A 16,774-nucleotide genomic window follows, 5' to 3' on the forward strand; every position below is an offset into this window, starting at 1 on the left:
ATTCTAATTTTCTGAGACAGTCCTGTATATACATATAATTGTTGTAATGACGGCACAAAGTGGTTCAGCCAATCCGGAGGCGGCGCGACTCCTTTCAATCATTTTGAGATACAAAAAATAAAAAATCCTCCCAAACATGGAAGTCCGTTGCTACTGAAAGTGTTTCAGTGATAATCTAAATTATGAGATTAATTACACTTTTGTGGCTTTAAAAAAAATCTTCTAATTTGGATTCATCTGCTGAGCTCAAAGCTTTATTTTCATCTCGTTTCTGCTCCTGGTTTCGATCCTCCACCAATCAGACACACAGACACACAAAGTATTAAGTATTTTATTTACTTTTCAGGCTTGAATATGTTTCATATGAAAAAAAAGGCAAAACATTACAAATGAACTTCTCGTCGCTCAGGCACGTTACAGAAAGGCTCGGCGACGCCTCGTCTGCAGAGAAACGCTGGAGACATAACCACGAAAATAACAGAATAAAAGACAGGAGTCAGGACAGATACTGGGAGGTCCACCAGTGACACACACACACACTTCTGGGGGCGGAGCGGGAAAAATAAATGTCGGAATTCACGGATAAAAACACACAAAGCGGCAAAAGCTAAATCTGGTAGTTTATTGATCCTAAAAACACGAAGAGCATCGAGTCTCTGGCTTTAGAAGAGAATGTGAGCAGTTATAGGAATGGAATAACACAAGGAAGTGTGTGTGTGTGTGTGTCTGTGTGTGTGTGTGTGTCTGTGAGTGTGTGTGTCTGTGTGTGTGTCTGTCTGTGTGTGTGTGTGTCTGTGTGTGTGTGTGTGTGTGTGTGTCTGTGAACACATGACGCCATCGCTCTGATTTTTTCTCGATGTCTTCAACACGCGAAAAAAAATGTCAAAGAAAGAATGACGGATTCCTGCAGGTTAAAAAATAGCCGGAGAGAACGCTCCGGTTTTTACACATATACATACAAAATAATAAAAGAGAGAGAGACATTATGAATGTTTAAATAATAATAAGAGTTAAAAACATGGAGGCGGCGCTCAGAGCAGCTGCTGCTGACCTCCGGCCGCCAGCGCAGAATAAATACATCGATTCATATAGAGACCTCTTTTTGTTGTTGTTTTGTTGGAGGAATGTCCGTTTCCCCTCTCTCTCTCCCCCTGTTCCAGTCCCTCTGTCGAGAGAGAGAGAGAGAGACAGAGAGACAGAGAAGCAGAGAGAAAGAGAGACAGAGAGAGAGACAGAGAGAGAGAGAGAGAGACAGAGAGAGAGAGAGAGAGAGAGAGAGAGAGAGACACAGAGAGACAGAGAGAGAGAGAAAGAGAGAGAGAGTTTGGAGGGAAGGGAGAGCTGCGCCTGAAATGTAGGCCAAAAGCGGTGGTGGGCGTTTCCATGGAAACAGTGTTCACAGCAGTCAGTGACATCATCAGTACGGTGGGGGGGCGTAGATCAGGTCATGCGTCCTGCGTCCTGATTGGCTCGGGCTCAGAAGTGGTTCTCTCCGCCCACTTTGGTCCTCCTCAACATCCTGGAAGACAAAGACGGGAGGAAGGAAGTCCGGAGTCTTCCTCCGCCAACAGGAAGTTGTTGTTTTGAGCCTCGCCGCGCGGTTACCTGGTCTGCCGGTTCTGGGGGTCCATGTGGTCCAGCAGCGCCTCCTGGGACACCCGGAAGTCCTCCAGCGGGGACTGGTAGCGCGGCTCGAAGGCCGCGGCCGGCGACGGGGGCGCGGGGGGGGAGGCGGCCGAGGACGCCGAGGACGCCGTGCTCCGGTCCCCCGAGCGCTCGCACCCCGCCGGCGCCGCGTCGGCCGCCGCCGGTACCGGCACCGCCGTGGCCCCGACCGGGAGCAACGGGCTCAGAACCTCGACGCTCTCATCCTAGAGGAAGTCCACACGCCGAGGAGTCAGCGCCAACACGCCTCATTTAAAACAGAACGTTTCATGAAACTCTCATGTCAGCGCTGACGTGTCATGTGACACCTGAGGTCAGAGGTCACGACCCTCTACAAACGACACGCTCATTCATAAATATATATAAAGAAGCTTTAGAGGGGTTAGTCCACTCAGCTTCAGACTCATTCATACATTTATTAATAAAACTATATATTATGAAGCTCTAGAGGGGTTAGTCCACTCAGCTTCAGACTTCAGACTCATTCATACATTTATGAATAAAACTATATATTATGAAGCTCTAGAGGGGTTAGTCCACTCAGCTTCAGACTCATTCATACATTTATGAATAAAACTATATATTATGAAGCTTTAGAGGGGTTAGTCCACTCAGCTTCAGACTCATTTATACATTTATTAATAAAACTATATATTATGAAGCTTTAGAGGGGTTAGTCCACTCAGCTTCAGACTCATTTATACATTTATTAATAAAACTATATATTATGAAGCTTTAGAGGGGTTAGTCCACCCAGCAAAATAGATAATGATGAGTCTGTTGACTGTTTTCTGATTGTTGGAGTGATACTCAGAGTTCATGAATTAATTCTTTAACTAATGCGTCAACAACATCAACCGACTATCACATGAAATGAAAAGTTGCTCATATTTAACGAGACAACACGATATTTTCAGAGAACTTGTAATGCAAAAACTATTTTTTAAAATATATTGTGCACATTTACTTTATTATTTATTTTATTACATATATTGTGCATTATTTATTTTCTTATTCTATTTTTTTAAATACATATTAGCCATTTTTATTTACTTATTATTCTATTCTATTTCTTTAAATATATATTGTGCATTTTTATCTTATTTATTTTATATATTGTGCACATTTACTTTATTATTTATTTTATTTCGTATATTGTGCATTATTTATTTTCTTATTATTCTATTTTTTTAAATACATATTGGCCATTTTTATTTACTTATTATTCTATTCTATTACTTTAAATATATATTGTGCATTTTTATTTTCTTGCTATTCTTTTCCTCTTTTTTCTCTCTCCGATAAAAAGATGATTTCTTGCCGGCTCGTTGGAGAGGAATATTCCTTTACGTTAGCTTAGCTTAGCATAAAGACTGGAAGCGGAGGGAAACGGCTAGCGGCTCTGAGCTTGGACCAGCAGCCGGAGTCCAGGACTACAGGCGCGGTCGGTGGCGCGGCACTCACCCGGCCGCTGGTGGCGTCCAGGTGGACCAGCAGCGAGGCCAGCTCCAGGTCCTCGTTGTAGCTGTTCTTCAGGGGCACGGAGCGGTAACCTGGAGCCACACGAGACACGGGGTCACGGGGTCACATTCACAGCACCGCCGGTGTGAGGAGAACCAAGCGCAAGAAAACAAGATGACAAGTTAGTCAGAAAATAAAAGAGCCGCAGAATGTCTGGCGCTGCCGGTACCCGTCTTGAGGCCGTGGATGGGGAACGTGGCCTGGGCCAGGAAGTTCTGGTCGTTGAACATGTCGATCTCGTAGACCACGAAGCGCAGGTAGGCGAAGGCCGGGTTGCACACGACGAACTGGAAGGACTTGCGGGGCCAGGTGGGGTTCAGCCCGTTGTCGGCTGGGGAACGAGAGGAGATGTCGGAGACGTTATATTATATAATCATAATAATGAGTTGTTATCCTGGGACAGGTTCGTATTCGTCTTTCTACCAAAGTCCAGCAACACATGGCCATCGTGACAGGAACAGTCTTTTTATATTATCATACCCATTTCCTTTTTATTTAATGTGCATTTTTCTTTTCTTATTATTCTATATATATATATATATCATACCGGCAAACTCATGAGGGGTGAAAAAGGTGACAACGGGGGGGGGGGGGGGGGGTGACTTTTTTGTTGTCACCACATCCACGTTGTTTGAAGCCTCAAAGCTTTTAGAACCACAACTACAGTCATTTTATTGTTCTGACCACAAATCTAAATAATGATAATAAACAGTTTAAGAACAAAAGGTCCTCCGCTCTGACTCAGCCCTATAATGATAGTAATAACAAATATACATTGTCATGATATATAATATGGTTAAAGTCATTCATGAGCCAACTTCCTTTTGTTTTGCCTGAACAGTCCTCATGGACTTTTCCCTGAATCTGTTCCGTCTCTCCCTGTTTGTCACGATACTCATATTATAACTTCTATACATCTTACATACCTGCCATAAATATCATGATACCCGATACCAGGATTCAATACAATAAAAACAATATGGTACCATAAATACGAGACTGGTATATTTATCTATAATAGTAATAAATAAAACATCTGTATGGTTCACTTTTTACCAACTTGTTCAACACTTAACAAATGACAGTAATATGAGTATTAATACAGCCAGATATGAATGAAACTACATGGTTCCATCAGAGCATTGATTATACACTATGAGGCCGTTAGTCTCTGACCAGATGATCCACAGTTCATCAGGATGAGCAGCTGGAGAGTTACACAACTTTACAGACTGAAACATTTACCTTCTGGCATCTTTTTATTTTTTAAGCCGAAGTCTCTAAGCTCCGCCTCTTCTCTCGCTGTGAGCTGCGCAGCGCAGTGTGCGCAGACAGCTCGACACGGAGCAGCGCGTGCGCTCTGATCGCTCTCTTAATGAAGTATCGAAACTAAAAATATGCTAAATCACATCGTGTTTAACGTACGGTACTTTGTTAGCATCGCTACACCGTGCAGCATGACAGCAGCAGATGTAGCGGCTAACATTCAAGCTAACCTGAACCCCCAAACGCTGAAGACATCTGAACGCTGATTGGCCGAGACGCGACACGCCCAACAAAGATGTTTTATTGCGAAGAGCAACACTTCACACTTTTCTCCGCGTCTCACTGCAATCTCAACGGCATATTTTCTTCTTTTTTTATATATATTGGGAATATTTACTTCAATATTATTTCTTTTCTTTTTACATATTGGGCATTTTTATTGTTTTATTATTCTATTCAATTTTGTATATATATTGTGCATTTTTTTCTTCTTATTCGCTATATATATATATATTGTGCATTATTTTCTTATTTTATTGCTCAACTGTATAAATGTTGCCGTAGCAAAAAAAGTCCCCTAATTAATTAAGTATCTATCTATTAATTGATTAATTAGCAAATATCCAAGTTTAATTAATCTAAATTAAACTAAATAACTCAATAAAAGTAAATCTATATCATCAGAAACTATTAACGATGTATCGCAGCGTTTCCCTCAGAACCCGATGTTTCCTCTTCGTTGTTTCGACACGACTTCCTGTTTGTCTGGATCCAGACAGGAAGTGGAAACCACGCCGCTCACCTTCCGAGTCGGTCTTCAGCTTGGCGCTGTCGTAATCCGCCCCGCACACCTCGATCTCGATCAGCGGGCACACGATGCCGCGTCCGTGTTTGGGCAGATGGCGAGCGCCCAAAACCTTCAGGGCGGAGGGAAATACTTAATAATAACAACAACAACAACAGCAACAGGTTAGCACTTATACATTCTCACTTCCACACATACGAAAACACAAACAGGAAGTGACCGTATCTGGACTGAGGAGGAGCGACGTAGAGACCTGTCAATCATCTGTAGCCCCGCCCCTAAAGCGCCCCCTGTCAATCACCTGTAGCTCCGCCCCTAAAGCGCCCCCTGTCAATCACCTGTAGCCCCGCCCCTAAAGCGCCCCCTGATTCATGGTCTCTAAAGGACCATAAAGTATCAATGATGACATCATGCTGTATAGAAGAAGACTTGGAACTAGAGACTGAGACATAAACTCATGTTTACAATGTTTACTGAGGGAATACATCAAGAGAAGTAGAGTCACTATAGAGACTTCTATACAACCAGAGGAGCCCCCTGGTGGTCAGGAGAGAGAAGGCAGCTTTAACACATGAAGCATAGACTTCTATACACCCAGAGGAGCCCCCTGGTGGTCAGGAGAGAGAATGCAGCTTTAACACATGAAGCATAGACTTCTATACAACCAGAGGAGCTCCCTGGTGGTCAGGAGAGAGAATGCAGCTTTAACACATGAAGCATAAACTTCTATACAACCAGAGGAGTCGCCCCCTGGTGGTCAGGAGAGAGAATGCAGCTTTAACACATGAAGCATAGACTTCTATACAACCAGAGGAGCCCCCTGGTGGTCAGGAGAGAGAATGCAGCTTTAAGACATGAAGCATAGACTTCTATACAACCAGAGTAGTATAGAAGCCCCCCCGTACCTCTATCTCCAGAGTGAGCTGCTCGAGGCCTCTCAGCGTTTGCCTGTCAAAGGGATCGAAGCTGTCGTCCCTCATGACGGGCGGCTGCAGGACGTAGCCGCTCCGCCCGTTCAGCATGAACAGAGCCTGGTTCATCTGCATGGGCTTGTCTGTGGGGGGGGGGGGGGGTTCAGCAAGAGAAAACCACCATCTTCCAGGATATACCCGTCTCCCACTAGAAGGTACTCACCGGCTGTCTGGAAGTTGAGGGCCACCAGCTGGGAGCCGCAGAGCCACATGGGCAGCGGGTCGTAGTTGGAGGAGTCCAGCCGCTGGCCGCGGGGGTAGATCCTGGACAGCTGCAGCCGGTTGTACTGCAGGAAGCGCTTCCCCTTCAGCTTGTTCACGTACTTCTCCGCCTTCGTCTCCGGGAAGGACGACATGTCCCGGAAACAGGCCCGCTCCGTGCCGATCTCTGCAGAGAGGAGGAGGCGGGTCCACGACCCCTCGTTAACCAATCGGTGTTCAGACCAATGGGAGGAGAGACGGTAGCGTTAGCAGCACCGCTAACGGAGAGCCAGCAGGGGTCCGCTTCAGTTACATGATGGTGCGTTCAGGCTCTGCTCAGTGAACATGAGTACTGAAGGTAGATGATAACGTTCTCATGGTGCGTTCAGGCTCTGCTCAGTGAACATGAGTACTGAAGGTAGATGATAACGTTCTCATGGTGCGTTCAGGCTCCGCTCAGTGAACATGAGTACTGAAGGTAAATGATAATGTTCTCATGGTGCGTTCAGGCTCCGCTCAGTGAACATGAGTACTGAAGGTAAATGATAACGTTCTCATGGTGCGTTCAGGCTCCGCTCAGTGAACATGAGTACTGAAGGTAAATGATAACGTTCTCATGGTGCGTTCAGGCTCCGCTCAGTGAACATGAGTACTGAAGGTAGATGATAACGTTCTCATGATGCGTTCACATGTAATCTAGTAAAATGGAGCGTTAGTAAGAAAATGAACACAATCCAGTTTTTTTAAAGGAGATAAATAGATAAATAAATACAATATATAAATATAAAAATAAATTGTTCTTGTGTGACGATCCGTGAGGTTTAAGATCTGTTGCTCCGCCCCTTTTGTTCGACGTCACAGTCGTGAAATCGAGAACGTCTCGAGTCCTTCGTGTGTTTTTTTTAAACGTCCCGTTAAAACGGACCAATCAGAGAGGGCGTGACAAAAAGAGGGCGTGACCCTTACTGTCTTCATCAAACGGCACCGGCCGGCAGTAGATGACGAGGTCGGACAGCTCCAGGGCGATCTTCTTCCTCCTCTCCATCATCTTCCCTTCCTCCAGCTGGAGAACAGGGCACACTTGTTATTATTATTATATTACGCAACGCCTCTGGCTCTGTGAACGCCGCGGCGGCGGCGCTCGTCTTCACCTTGGCCTCCGAGGTCATCGTGACCTCGCGGATCTTGAACACCCACTCCTTCAGCTCCTCCTGGCTGCTGGCCGCCACGTCCAGTACCGGGCCCGTCCTCATGGAGGCGCTGGGCACCAGGGAGAAGACGTGAGGCCGGCTGCCCTTCCCGTCGGGTCGTACCACTGAGCGCGGGGGGCGGGAAGAGGAGGAGGAGTTATAGGAAGATAAGGGAGGGGAAATAAAACGAAGAAGAGGAGGAGTTATAGGAAAGAAAGGAGGGGGGGGAAATAAATAAAAATAATGAAGAAAATAATAAAAAGTAAGAAAACAAAATGGAAGAGAGAGAAGGCGATGTCACTGATAAACAACTTCACATTTATATTCGTGAGCCGGAATCCGATCATTAACTTTTTGCATTTCTTTCCAAAATCGCGTCCTTTCTCTTTAAATATTTTTAAATGAGAGGAAACGTTGAGCCGACATGCAGGAGAACATCCTGGTATTTTGGGTGTTTCTCTTTCCAGGGTTCTGACATGTCGACCGACGGGTCTCCAGGACTTTAATCCTCATGTCCGTGACCAAACTGAAATCTGGGTTTATACATGAAACAGTGAGAACATGTAGTGTTTGAACAATGAGAAGTCCAAAGCATACAGTATACCTTAAATTTGACAAATGAATGAGAGACAAAAGTTTGATTAAAATAATAAACATTTATATACACATATATATAGTGTTTATTATTTTAATCAAACTATTGTCCTTTATGTGCAAATCTCTTTGGACTGTAAACATATTAATGATTTTAAACTCGGCGTAAATGAACATGTGATTATAACACATTTCAGGACTTTTCCAAAACTTTTGTGATTTAAGTTTTTTCCATGACTTTTCCAGGTTTTCCATGAGCGTACGAACAAACCCTGTTTTTAGCATTTTGATGGACTAAATATTTTTATTTTGATATGAAAGGGTATCCGTGACACTCGAGGTTCAGGGTCATCGTCGTAGAAACAAAGTGTTGGTCCTGTGCGAGAACACCGTGTTCCCCCATACGGCCACTAGATGGAGCCAGAGAGCCACCCACAGGCAGAGAGAGAGAGAGGCTACGACTCTAATGGGCGAGTATTGACCAGCTGGAGGACGCCGATAAAATACAAATAAAATCTAGTCACAACGCAACCATGAATAATGGAAGAGGCCGATAATGGACGACGATGATGATGATGAAGAAAAGGAGGGCAGAAAGATCGTGAGCCGAGTGGAACAGGAAGTGGAGAAGGGGGGGGGGGGGTCTCTCACCGATCTGACAGGAAGACACGTCCACGCTTCCTCTCAGCAGGTCTCCCAGCGGGCTGTTCTCCGTCATCTCCTGCAAGAGACGAGGGGGCGGGCCAGGAGGGAAGGTCAGCGCCTCAGCGGATGATTGACAGACGAGGGGGCGGGGCCTCTCATTTTATTTCACCTTTTAAAAAAAAAAAATTGTTTATGAACCCTGCGGTTAGATCCTCACCGTTCTATCGGGCTCTGCCGCCAACGGGCTGATCTCCTCCACGTAGTTGGCAGGAAACCACAGCTGCTTCTTCCCGCCGCAGTCGCCCTTCCACCTGAGGAGACGACAACAAACAAACAAATAAACAAACAAACAAACACACAAACATTGAGACGATGTGTAGGAACACGACGGCCTGAAGAGGACGCCACGTGTATTTCAACAAGAAGTTTAATTCACACACAATTCATGTGCATTCAAGTTTGAATGTTTTTTACATTTATTAATACAATTAAATAAAAAGGCAGAGATCAAATAAATAAATACAAATTATTGTAAGTTTAGCGAGATAAAAATGAGAAAAATGAAGTTGCATTAGGTTCAAATGTGTCAAATATGTGTCAAACTATTTATTTTGTATTGAGCAGTTTTGTACACTATATATAATATAATTCATGTGGACTCAAGTGTTGCTTTTTTACACTTATTAGTTAAATTAAATAAAAGTAACCAACACGGATATATATATGTATATATATATATATGCGGCTATACAAAATAAACTGAATTTAAATATATATATATATAATAAGAAAATAAATGATAATAAATATTAATAAGGATTTATAATTAATTTGTATATTATATATAATAAGAACATAAATAATAAATATTAATATGTATTTATAATTAATTATTATATTATATATTTATAAAAAGATAATAAATATTAATATTGATATGTATTTATAATTAGTTATTACATTAAATATAATAAGAACCTAAATAATAATAAATATGTATTTATAATTAATTATTATAATATATATATAATTATAACATTATTAACAACAAATATGAATATGGATCTATAATGAAACAAATACAAAGCACTGAGTTGATTTACCATATGAATCATCATCATGTGAAATAAAGTCGCTCACCATCCTCCTTCCTGTTTGTCCACGTTGGAGATGACGGCGTTCTTGATGAAGGAGAGCTCGTCGTCTCTCTGGGCTTTGTACTCGTACATGGCCCTCACCGTGCACTGGGAAGACGGGACGGAAGGTCGTCACACACACACACACACACACACACACACACTTCTCCAATCTGGACGCTCACCTTAAACGTCGGCATTTGGTTGGCTTCCACGTAAAAGCCCGGATTCCTGCCCTCGTACAGCGACCCGTAGTCCGGCTCCTATTGGACGACAGAGAGGGCTCGTTAACGACGTGGGTTAACAAATATTAATATGTATTTATCATTAATTATTATATATTTATAAAAAGATAATAAATATTCATATGTATTTATAATTAATAAGTATATTATATATAAGAAAATAAATATTAGTAAATATGAATATGTATTTATAATTATTACATTAAATATAATAATAACATAAATAGTATTAAATATTAATATGTATTAATAATTATTATATATTGATAAAAAGATAATAAATAATACATATATGTATTTATAATTAATTATGACATTAAATATAATAATAACATACATATTAATATGTATTTATAGTTAATTATTATATATTTATAAAAAGATAATATATAATAAATATTAATATGTATTTATAATTAATTATTACATTACATATAATAATAACATCAATAGTATTAAATATTAAAATGTATTTATAATGAATTATTATATTATATATTTATAAAAAGATAAATACATATTATGTATTTATAATTAATTATGACATTAAATATAATAAGAACATTATTAACAATAAATATAAATATGTATTTATAATGAATTATTATAATATGTATACCGCGGTGCCGATCTTCTCCAGCGTGTCCTCGTTGATGGGGTAGCGCAGCTTCATCTTGCGGTACAGCGGCTGCTTCTCGTAGTAACTGATGAGGTCCACCAGGCTGTCGAACTCAGAGGTGCCGAGCACCACGTTCTGCCCCTCCTGCTGCACGCGGCAGTGCTTGATCTTACCCTCGGCCCTGCACACACACACACACACACACGCGCACACACACACGCACAGACAGAGACAGAGACACACACACACGCACAGACAGAGACAGAGACACACACACACACACAGACAGAGACAGAGACACACACACGCACAGACACAGACAGAGACAGAGACAGAGACACACACACAGACACACACACACACACACACAGTTAGGAGCCGGTCGTCGGGTCCCCCCCCCCTGCAGCAGGCTGTGCTTCAGGGCTACGAGGTGATTGACGGGTCACTTTGTGTCACTTCTGCTTGTCGGTTGCAAAAAAAAAAAACACAAATAAAATGTCGACGGCAAAGAAACAAACAACAAGTTCCCTAAAGCGACGCGACGGCTGTGAAACACCTGATGAGGCAATAAGGCCGTGAGGGGGTCACCTGAAGGAGATGGCAAAGGAGTTGGGTTCCGCCCTCTTCCTCACGAGGAAGGCCCCGTCGCGCGGGACCCTCATGAGCATGTTCTCCGCGTGGGACCTGGAGAGGTTGGCGTGGTACCACCTGGGAATCGAACGCACGGAACCGTCAGTCAAGGAAACGTCCCGGGGGACGGCTCTCCGGACGCCCGCCACGAGGGAACTCACTCTTTGCTCTCGTGGGCATTGGTCTGCGGCACCGGCTCCGTCAGCTTCATCTCGAACTCGTTGCAGCGCAGCGCTACCTGCTGGTAGTGGTTGATCAGCGCGAAGAGCGTGTCGAACACCAGGTTGTCCGTCAGGTAGAACTTGGGGCTGCCCGCCTCCTGGCGAGAGTGGATGCGACAGTGTTGAACTCGCCCCGAACGCCTGAGGGGGGGAGGGGGGGAGGACATTTACATATGTTTGGGGGGCAATTGTTGCCCCACTGACTAAAGTACAGGGGCATTTAAACATAAGTTGGGGGCACTTTTTTAAACTTGTGAAATAACATTTAACCTTTGTTCAAAAATATAAAATATATATATTTATAATATTGTCAAGAAAATGGCAATTATAAGTTTTTTTTAAACAAAAACATGAATCAGATGATCATATTCAATTGTATTCTTATTTCTCCGTGGTTATTTACTGTTACAATTTTTTTTTAACAACTATTAACAATTAGAATTTATTTATTTGTTTTTTTTTATAGTTAAAAGGTTTTTTTTGGGGGGGGGGGAGACATTTACATATGTTTTGGGGGGCAATTGTTGCCCCACTTACTGAAGTACAGGGGCATTTAAACATCCATTGGGGGCACTTTTTTTAAACTTGTGAAATAACATTTAACCTTTGTTCAAAAATAATAAATATATATATATAAAATTATTTTTTAAATGGCAATTATAAGTGTTGTTTTTTAACAAAAACATACAGAAAACATAAACCAGATGATCATATTCAATTGTATTCTAGTTTCTTTGTGGTTATTTATTGTTACAAATTTTTTTTTTATTACAACGATTAACAATTAGAACTTATTTATTGTTTTTATTCAATTAAAAAAGTATATATATATATTTGTTGTTGGTGTGTACCGTCCTAGAACAGAAACAAAACACTCTTGAACTATCAGGATTATGAGAGGACGTCACGGGGGCACAGTGCTCCCCTCTGCTCGTGATATCAGGGCAACATTACAGGACTGTCTCAGAAAATTAGAATATTGTGATAAAGTTCTTTATTTTCTGTAATGCAATTAAAAAAATATTAAATATTAAAAGAATAAAAGGCTTGCAATATTTCAGTTGATTTGTAATGAATCCAGAATGCATGACATTTTTGTTTTTTTAATTGCATTACAGAAAATAAAGAACTTTATCACAATATTCTAATTTTCTGAGACAGTCCTGTATATTATTTCGTGTCAGTTTTGACCTTTGACCCTGTGTGTTTCTGATGCTGGGCGAACACGCGGGGTTGTATTCATATGTGAATATCAGAACATTTGCATTAACTGTGGACACTACCAGAAGGACAGCGTGTAGTCGCCCACGAAGGTCTCGCTCTCCCGGACCAGGAAGGAGCCGTCCGGCGCCCCGGTCTCCAGGCAGTACTCCGACAGCAGCCGCTCGGCGATCTGCCGCCCGTCGCGCCCGGCGCCCAGCTTCCCGTGGAACCACTTCTCCGTCACGTGCTGGTCCATCCCGTTGGACACCTGGCGGGGGGGTATTAATATTCAGGGGGGGTGGGGCTGGCTTACCTTTTACATGACATACACCACCGGTCAAAAGTTTGGGGTCAACCAGACAATTATGTTTTTTTCCATGAAAACAAAAAACAAATATATATATTTACATAAATATATATATGTATCTATATATATTTACATATAAATATATATATATAAGAAAATTATATATACATATATATATATGTATCTATATACAGGACTGTCTCAGAAAATTAGAATATTGTGATAAAGTTCTTTATTTTCTGTAATGCAATTAAAAAACAAAAATGTCATGCATTCTGGATTCATTACAAATCAACTGAAATATTGCAAGCCTTTTATTCTTTTAATAATGTTTTAATTGCATTACAGAAAATAAAGAACTTTATCACAATATTCTAATTTTCTGAGACAGTCCTGTATATATATATATATGTATATATATATATATACACTCCTGACAATTTGGTGTTTTGCATGAAAACTCACTTTCGTCTCTCAAATTTATTGCAGAATAAATATAAAATCTAGTCCAGACGTTGACGAGGTTTTCCAGGACTTTAAACCAAATGTCCAGGACCAAACTGAAATCTCTGTATAAACATGAACATGTAGAACATGCTGCGTATGGAGAGCGTACGCCGGCTTATATTTAGAGCGTCTTTCTTTAAAAAAAAACATATTAATTATTTCAGACTCGGTGTAAATGAACATGTGATTATAACAACATCTCCAGGACTTTTCCAAAACTTTTATGATTTAAGTTTTTTCCATGACTATTCCAGGCCTGGAAATGACCATTTTAAAATTCCATAACTCTTCCAGGTTTTCCATGACCTTATGACCCCTGCTAAAGGACCAATCTGTGGCCAGTGAGCAACTGTTGAATGTTTAGAACCATAAAAAAATGATTAACATTTTTTTCTTTTGTACCAAAAGAAACGAATCGAAACCTGAATTTAAATTAAAATGTATATTTCTCTTGTTCGTGAAGTGACTCTTCTTCCACTGACCTCTCGGTGCTCCTCGTCATCGTCGTTTCCCTGGTTACTGGAGGTCTCCTCGGAGTAGTAGATCTTACTGCTGGTCAGGACGAAGAAGTGAGGGTACCACTCCTAGAGAGGGGGGATGGAGGGATGAGAGAGAGAGAGAGACAGAGACAGAAGCTGCCCTTTAAAACATATAAAAAGCTTCCAAAAAAAAGTTGATGAAGCCCAAAAAACAACAAACAATAATGAATCATGGCGCCGTGAAGACAACATGGCCGCCGCTCACGTGGTTGATGGGGTCCTCCAGGTACAGGATGCCGTTCTTGATGGAGTTGCTGATGTCGTTCTCAGAGTACGGCGTGGAGGTGGACACCTCCTCGTAGGCGCTGCCTTCAGCCAGCTTCTTATGCTGCGGCGGGAGGGAGGAGGAGGAGAAGATGATGATGGAGGAGGAGGAGGAAAAGGAAGAAGAAGATGATGGAAGAGGAGGAGAAGATAGAGGAGGAGGAAGAACATGGAGGTGGCGGAAGAAGGAGGGAGGTGGAGGAGAAGAAGAAGATTGAGGAGGAGGAGGAGGTAGCAGAAGGGAGGAAGGGGAGGAGAAGAAGAAGAAGAAAATAGAACAGGATGAGGAGAAGGAGGAGATGTCATTACACGCCATGTAGCTGACCCTTTGATCCAGAGCGACTTCCACCATGTTTCAGTTCTCAGACCAGGGAGCAGCTCAGGGCTCAAGGGCACATGGACTAGGGCGGGGATTGAACCCCCCCCCCCCCCCAAAAGAGGAGGACCACCGACCTTGATGAGGATCTTCTTGCGGAGCTGGTTGGGCGTCGGCAGCCCGTCGGCCGCCACGTCCACGGCCTTGGTGAGCAGCATGTCCCCGAACACCTTCCGGAAGGAGGTGGCCATGTTCCTCTGCTGCACGATGCTGCAGTGGTCCTCGATGGACAGGATGACGGGGAAGCTGCAGGGTTCATCCACACGGCCAATGAACAGGTTCATCCTCATGACCAATGAACAGGTTCATCCACACGGCCAATGAACAGGTTCATCCTCATGACCAATGAACAGGTTCATCCTCATGACCAATGAACAGGTTCATCCTCATGACCAATGAACAGGTTCATCCTCATGACCAATGAACAGGTTCATCCTCATGACCAATGAACAGGTTCATCCACATGACCAATGAACAGGTTCATCCTCATGACCAATGAACAGGTTCATCCTCATGACCAATGAACAGGTTCATCCTCATGACCAATGAACAGGTTCATCCTCACGACCAATGAACAGGTTCATCCTCACGACCAATGAACAGGTTCATCCTCACGACCAATGAACAGGTTCATCCTCATGACCAATGAACAGGTTCATCCACATGACCAATGAACAGGTTCATCCACATGACCAATGAACAGGTTCATCCACACGACCAATGAACAGGTTCATCCTCATGACCAATGAACAGGTTCATCCTCATGACCAATGAACAGGTTCATCCTCATGACCAATGAACAGGTTCATCCTCATGACCAATGAACAGGTTCATCCACATGACCAATGAACAGGTTCATCCACATGACCAATGAACAGGTTCATCCTCATGACCAATGAACAGGTTCATCCTCATGACCAATGAACAGGTTCATCCTCATGACCAATGAACAGGTTCATCCTCATGACCAATGAACAGGTTCATCCACATGACCAATGAACAGGTTCATCCTCATGACCAATGAACAGGTTCATCCTCATGACCAATGAACAGGTTCATCCTCATGACCAATGAACAGGTTCATCCTCATGACCAATGAACAGGTTCATCCTCATGACCAATGAACAGGTTCATCCTCATGACCAATGAACAGGGTTCATCCTCATGACCAATCAACAGGTTAATCCTCATGACCAATGAACAGGTTCATCCTCATGACCAATGAACAGGTTCATCCACATGACCAATGAACAGGTTCATCCACATGACCAATGAACAGGTTCATCCTCATGACCAATGAACAGGTTCATCCTCATGACCAATGAACAGGTTCATCCACATGACCAATGAACAGGTTCATCCTCATGACCAATGAACAGGTTCATCCACATGACCAATGAACAGGTTCATCACATGACCAATGAACAGGTTCATCACATGACCAATGAACAGGTTCATCCTCATGACCAATGAACAGGTTCATCCTCATGACCAATGAACAGGTTCATCCACATGACCAATGAACAGGTTCATCCACATGACCAATGAACAGGTTCATCACATGACCAATGAACAGGTTCATCCTAATGAACAGGTTCATCCACATGACCAATGAACAGGTTCATCCTCATGACCAATGAACAGGTTCATCCACATGACCAATGAACAGGTTCATCCACATGACCAATGAACAGGTTCATCCTCATGACCAATGAACAGGTTCATCCTCATGACCAATGAACAGGTTCATCCACATGACCAATGAACAGGTTCATCACATGACCAATGAACAGGTTCATCCTCATGACCAATGAACAGGTTCATCCTCATGACCAATGAACAGGTTCATCTACATGACCAATGAACAGG

General features: G+C 42.6%; 1 protein-coding gene across 2 annotated transcripts in view; it reads right to left on the reverse strand.

Moving 5' to 3' along the window:
- Positions 1 to 317: 317 nt before the first annotated feature.
- The window catches only part of plcg1 (phospholipase C, gamma 1), a 30,413-nt gene continuing 13,956 nt past the window's right edge, over positions 318 to 16,774 (reverse strand). For both annotated transcript variants that reach the window (XM_056423009.1, XM_056423010.1), the window contains exons 14-33: positions 14,983 to 15,151; positions 14,471 to 14,593; positions 14,209 to 14,310; positions 12,993 to 13,180; positions 11,650 to 11,850; positions 11,447 to 11,566; positions 10,859 to 11,039; positions 10,180 to 10,257; positions 9,999 to 10,102; positions 9,076 to 9,169; positions 8,865 to 8,934; positions 7,581 to 7,744; positions 7,396 to 7,492; positions 6,392 to 6,616; positions 6,163 to 6,311; positions 5,255 to 5,369; positions 3,356 to 3,517; positions 3,130 to 3,218; positions 1,606 to 1,871; positions 318 to 1,519 (exon numbers count right to left, since the gene is read on the reverse strand). In XM_056423009.1, coding sequence (XP_056278984.1) covers positions 1,477 to 1,519; positions 1,606 to 1,871; positions 3,130 to 3,218; positions 3,356 to 3,517; positions 5,255 to 5,369; positions 6,163 to 6,311; positions 6,392 to 6,616; positions 7,396 to 7,492; positions 7,581 to 7,744; positions 8,865 to 8,934; positions 9,076 to 9,169; positions 9,999 to 10,102; positions 10,180 to 10,257; positions 10,859 to 11,039; positions 11,447 to 11,566; positions 11,650 to 11,850; positions 12,993 to 13,180; positions 14,209 to 14,310; positions 14,471 to 14,593; positions 14,983 to 15,151 — 2,740 coding nt within the window. In that variant the 3' untranslated portion in view covers positions 318 to 1,476. The remainder of the gene's footprint in view (positions 1,520 to 1,605; positions 1,872 to 3,129; positions 3,219 to 3,355; positions 3,518 to 5,254; positions 5,370 to 6,162; positions 6,312 to 6,391; positions 6,617 to 7,395; positions 7,493 to 7,580; positions 7,745 to 8,864; positions 8,935 to 9,075; positions 9,170 to 9,998; positions 10,103 to 10,179; positions 10,258 to 10,858; positions 11,040 to 11,446; positions 11,567 to 11,649; positions 11,851 to 12,992; positions 13,181 to 14,208; positions 14,311 to 14,470; positions 14,594 to 14,982; positions 15,152 to 16,774) is intronic.

The sequence above is a fragment of the Pseudoliparis swirei genome, chromosome 9, assembly GCF_029220125.1.
Source record: "Pseudoliparis swirei isolate HS2019 ecotype Mariana Trench chromosome 9, NWPU_hadal_v1, whole genome shotgun sequence".
Classification (NCBI taxonomy): domain Eukaryota; kingdom Metazoa; phylum Chordata; class Actinopteri; order Perciformes; family Liparidae; genus Pseudoliparis; species Pseudoliparis swirei.